The 6,040-nt window shown below is 33.5% G+C and overlaps 1 protein-coding gene across 1 annotated transcript; it reads left to right on the top strand.

Moving 5' to 3' along the window:
• The first annotated feature begins 3,237 nt into the window (after positions 1–3,237).
• Positions 3,238–4,191, top strand: LOC116894021 (putative olfactory receptor 52P1). The gene has a single exon (XM_032895737.1). The coding sequence runs from the start codon at positions 3,238–3,240 to the stop codon at positions 4,189–4,191; it is 954 nt and encodes a 317-aa protein (XP_032751628.1).
• Positions 4,192–6,040: the final 1,849 nt, after the last annotated feature.

Here is a 6,040-nt window from a genome sequence, read left to right on the forward strand (position 1 = left end):
AGATAAAGACATAAATTTTATTAGAACAACTTATACGTAAAAATTCCCAAACAGAATAAAATATATAATAAAAAATTCCAGAACCAACTTGGCTTATTCTTAGTCTTTTCACAGACTTGCCCAGAGACCACATTTCAGTTATGTGATTTGTCTCAATAGACAGTAAAGTTTGTGCTCAGGAGAATGCAAACTATACCATATCTGTGAAGTGTGCAGGGTTAACATGGCTGTGCTGAGGGACATTGCATTGCTGTGTGCTTCGGGCTGTCCAAATCCTCTTTACCTTAATATTACATCTCCCAAGAGGCTCATTTACCTCTGAATCTGGTGGATCCCCTGAGCATCGAGCTCACACATTAGCAGCATTGCCAGCAGCATGATAATGTGATCTCACCTGCAAGAAATAACCTGGTCTCATAGAATAGAGGACAATATTAGAGATAAGGAGATAAAAATCAAATAGGGAAAGGAAAATCCATATAGATTCTAGTTGAACTACATATCTAGATGAAGCAAATAAGAATTTAATTAAATTGATTTGGTAGTGAAGACACAATTATGGAATAATTTTGCTCAAGGAAGAATATTGGCCATTTTGTGCAGGAACATATCTACTGTGCAAATAATTGTAGAAATAATTTGTACCAAAATCAAGTCCATTGAGGAAATTGAAATGAATGGATATTTAAACATCTTTGAGTAGATCATCATCTGTGGAAAGACAAGTGGTTTAGGCACAAGGTGGAAAAATATCTCAAATGCTTATGAGACTGAAGAACATGTCAGAACTTCTTATGTGTAAGAAATTATTTTCTCTTTATTGGAATTATATAGATGTTCTTTGTACCTAATTCTTTAATCTCTAATGAATGAGACTAACACCAGAAACAAAGTTGAGAACACTTGCAGAATCACAAAAAGAGTATGATTGGTGAAATGTTGGCGTTAAGTCAAATTTGGAGTATCTGAATGTGTGTTTTCATAACAAATAAGATAAAATAGGCAGTATTTAAAAGAAAGCTGCATCAAAGTTCCACAGTCTTTCATGTGAGTCATCTGCTCTCAAGGTATGAGTTCTAAGCAACGGACTGTGCCCAAGGCTTCAAAAACAAGTCATTCTACTGCTCAGGTGCTCTGAAATAACTCAGTATTTTCTGAGTCTATAAAGATGATAATTCTGTCACCAGTAGTTAGATGTTAGAGTAGTCCTGAAAACTGCCTGTCTGCTAAAGATTATCCTGCAGGGAATTTTACTCCATGTGAGCCTGGGAGAGAGATGCCATCTATGGGCTACAGGGATAAGTAGTTCTCAGTCCTAATTTTGTAGGCAATTTCATGCTTTCTATGAAGTTTTTTGTAGAGGCACTAAATTTTCTTTTCTTTCTTTTTTTTTAGGCAGTCTTAATGAAAGTAAACTTACCTAAAACAAAAGCAGTAAGATTTTAATAGCTAGAAAGAATTTTATTTATACCCTTTAGAAAAAAACCCTTGCTAAATTCAAAGTAATCTTAGAGTTATAACTTTCTGATTAACATGATTTCTTGTAAAGGTTCATTCTTTGATACTTAGATAACTAAAGTAAAACTTTGCTTAATGCCTTTTCCAAGATAAGTCATTTCGAGGCTTACAAATAACAGATATTTGTATAATATATAAAACTCTTCTGGAATTGAAAGTTTAGTGCTTACATTTTCACCTTAACTTATTATTCCTAAGGCTGTAATTTTTATTGGTACATGGTAATTTCAGCTCTACATTACAGCTGAATTAATAAATTCTTACAAGTAGGTAAGAATATAAGCTGTGATTTTTGCCCAATACCAGAAAAAATGTGGTTTATGATTAAGAACATTTTAGAAATACATTTGCATCACTTCACAATAGCAGTTTTAAAAGATAAGTAATATAAAATATTTTGTCACTTCAGAAGTCTGACTTAAAGACTTAGGAAGAGAGACTTAGCAAAGGAATATGTGAATAAAACTATGCTATGAAAGGTGTGGATAATAGTCCAAATTTTGTTGCTAGGTTGAAACTAGACTCCAAGAAGAATGATTCAGGATAATTGTTAAACCTGAAGGTTATAGTGAGAGGAGAAATACCAAGAAACCAGGCTTGGTGTTGATATGAAAACCCTGAATTGCTGAGTCTTTCATCCTTCCCCTCACACTAGGCAGGGTGGGACCCTGGATTAGAGGAAAGGTTAAGTCTACAGAGCTATGGCTCTCTAAGTAGAATGGATGTATTTCCATAACATAGGCTTACAAGTAACACGTTGAAATAGTTAACTGTGTATTCTATTTCGTCATTTTTGTCATTTTCTGTGTATTCCCCTGTCCATCAAGCCATTCTTTTAAGGACTTAAATTTGGCAAAAGAAATGATAGGGCAGCATTGTTAACAAATATCTATAAAATTTCCCAAATAGGACAGTTTCAAGTGCCAGAGTCTTTATATAAGTAAGGTTGTGTGTAACTGATTTTAGGTGTACAGCAATTATTCCATTAAGCTATCTCTCTTTTGCAACCTTCCAGGAAAAATCAACTTTGAAATGACCAACCTGACTTGGTTTTCCTCATTTGTGTTAGAAGCCCCTTTCCATCAACCTCTTTTGTTCCAAGATTTTTTTTTCTATTTATGTATTAAAGAATCCGAGATTTTGAAGTGGGAAAAAATGTATTATTTTCCTGTTGTCAATATGAAATATGCATGCTTTTATTTTTTAAATATTGATAGAGGATTTATGTTTAAAATGTATGTTCTTTGTTCTTATTAGATCATATTGGAATGTCTATGTATTTAGTTATATTAAAAATAAAATTATAATTTTACAGTGACAAAATATTTTAGCATCTGCTAAATAAAGTGTATTTTGAGTATTTTCATATCAATTTCTGTTTTGTTTCATATCTTGAGAAGAAAATGGCCATTGCCAATGAAAATATACACTATTTTATTACAGATATACTACTGCAGAAGGAAAATGACTAAAATTGAAGTAAGCTTTCAACCTTAGAAAAAGTAATGAATAAATGTATTTTCTTTTCAGAATGAAATGCTGACTCTTAAAGCCAAAGACATTTATTTTAGTATTTTCAGAGGTTTGGTAGAGTCAGAATTTCAGTGAAAGTATTTTCAAGTTATCCTAGACCATGGAAGAATTTATAATGTTATTTTCTATTTATAGAATATTACCCTTGGTATTTTCTACTAAACATACAGCATATTGGGTTTTAAAATGGCAGGAAATGCTACGTGTCAACACATTGCATCTTTCTTCCTGGTTGGTATACCTGGACTGGAAAATTTTCACTGCTGGATTGGCATCCTTGTTTGTCTCCTATTTGTCCTGACTCTGCTGGGGAACAGCATAATCATTGCTACTATCAAGTTAGAGCCAAGTCTCCACCAGCCCATGTATTTCTTCCTTTGCATGCTGGCAATGAATGACATGTGTCTTTCCTCTTCTGCAGCTCTGAAGATGCTTGGCATCTTCTGGTTTGATGCACATTGGATCAACTTTGATGCCTGTCTAACTCAAATGTATTTTATCCACACTCTGTGCATCATGGAATCAGCCATCCTAGTTGCCATGGCATTTGATCGCTTTGTGGCCATTTGTGTCCCTCTTCATTATGCATCAATCCTGACAACATCTATGGTGACTAAACTAGGTCTTGTTTGCCTAATCAGAGGTGTGCTATTGATTTTGCCATGTCCTTTTCTCATTAAGAGGCTGCCTTACTATACAAAATATGTCATCCCTCATGCCTACTGTGAACACATGGCTGTGGTGAAATTGGCAAGTGGCAACACTCTCATTAACAGAGCATATGGAATCTCTGTGGCCCTTTCAGTTATTATAGTGGATATAGGACTGATAGGGACATCCTATGTAAAAATCCTCCAGTCAGTGTTTTGGCTCTCTTCCCAGAATGCTCGCTCTAAAGCCCTGGGTACATGTGCTGCACATGTCTGCACTATCCTTGTTTCCTATACACCTGCACTGTTTAGCTTCCTAACTCACCGCATTGGCAAGAATGTACCTCCAAGTGTTCACATCAGTATTGCCAGTGTGTACCTTTTAGTACCTTCCGCAGTTAATCCGGTAGTGTATGGTGTCAAGACCAAACAGATTCGTGATAGAGTGATAGATCTTTTCTTTACACACAAGAAGTTCCCTGAAAAGTAAAACATTTCCACAGAACTAGTTTTAGCAGATTCTGTTCTATGCAGTCAGGGCACATTAAAAACAGGCAACTTCTGCTTTTAAAACTTTATTGTTTTAACTAATATTTCTGTAGGACATATCTTATGCTACAATGCACTGGTGTATTTACTCAATTTTATTTTATTCAAAATACTTATAGAAGTATATCACTTACATAAATAATGTAACAGGTTTTAAAATTTTAGCTCAAATTTATTTAAAACTAAACTTTGCAGACTACCTTTATATCTGACCATCTCTATAGTAACAATCAGCTCTCTATGAGAGCTTTCCTGACAAAATACGTGCAGTATTTCATTTTTTATTTCCATTATATAATATGTATTTTAATCATTACTCCTATCCTTAAAGCCCAAAAATCCAGTTAGAAAAATATCTAAAGCTAATTATGTTCCTTAAATTTAGCAGAAAAAAATATATTATAAAGTTGGAATGACTTGAGACAGTCCTGAAGGTGAATATTTTGTTGAATAATTGTTACAAGTGGGTTTCTGATGTAAGGAAATGTAGGCTCCAAAAATGTGGATCTGTGTTTTGTTATAAATAAAATCAAAATAGTCTAATAGTTGTGAAATGCTTAATTTTCCTTATTTTTATTTAGATTAAAACATCATTCAGAGCATTCTACAGTCACAAGACTGTAGGTAATGGGAAAGCGATATGAAGAATGGACTTCGTAAAGGGTGAAAGGAGGGTCTCCATCATATGGTACCTCCTCTCCCTGTGCTATAGTGTACTGGTATTTGACAGTGGACTTCACGATTTTTATCTGAATGATAATAATTCCAGGGCAGCCATTATATAATTTAAAAGTAAAATGGAAAACAAATGCTAAAATATTTCAAAATATATAAGAAAAAATCTAGAAAACACTATAGAGGATGGGGAAAGTAATAAATTGGAATGTAGAGTCTTGTTTCAAAAAGGCTAATAGTTATCTAAAGGAAAATCGCAGTAAAAAGTGAATTGTCTAAATATACCTGAAACCACTTGCATATTTTCAGAGTGCATAAAGTACAATACAAGTTGTGTAGTCTGTAGGAAAAACCCACTTTGTTTTTGAAACCTCCAGTTTTACTTTTAAATATTTTTATGGAACTATTCTGAAATATAAAACGAACAGTACATGTGTCCTGGTAGAGAAGGATATGCATTCTGTGCATTTATCATTAAACTCAACTCTCTCTGCCTTAAACATTTGCCATTTTTGAAATCAAATCAACATGGCAAAAAAATTGAGCAATGAAAGAAATTCTTCTTTCCCTAAATAACAATTTATTAGTATTTATGACAGATGTGATATAGATGAATGCTCTAAGATTTTTCATTATAGTAATTAATTCAATTAAAATGCTAATATGAAAATTCCAGAATAAATTTTTAAAGAATATATGATAAATGTAGCATAAAATAACGTATGGAACTGGGACATATCATGCAGTTTTTTGGGAGTAGGTGATAAGAGGATCACAAGTTAAAGATCTACTTAGATTACCATGTGTTCAAGGCCAGCCTGGGCAAATGAGTGAAATTTTGACTCAATAAACAGTTGAAAAAGTGTCAGGACTGTTGACATAGCAGTTCAGAGCACTTGTTCATCTAGTAGAGGATCTAGGTTGGGTTCTCAACATCCACACAGTTGGGATAGCCATTAATACTTCTAGTACCATTTTATCTGATACTCTCTTTGAACTTTTGAGGTCATCAAGCACATATAGTGCATATACAAATATGCAGGCAATATAATCAGACATAAAATAAAATGAATACACTTAAATTTTTAAGTAAAAGAGGTCATCTCTACTTAAGA

Source organism: Rattus rattus, chromosome 2 (genome assembly GCF_011064425.1).
Source record: "Rattus rattus isolate New Zealand chromosome 2, Rrattus_CSIRO_v1, whole genome shotgun sequence".
In the NCBI taxonomy this organism is placed as follows: Eukaryota; Metazoa; Chordata; class Mammalia; order Rodentia; family Muridae; genus Rattus; species Rattus rattus.

Excerpts from the sequence above, each read along its gene's own strand:
- LOC116894021 (XM_032895737.1), top strand. The coding sequence starts at position 3,238 with ATGGCAGGAAATGCTACGTGTCAACACATTGCATCTTTCTTCCTGGTT.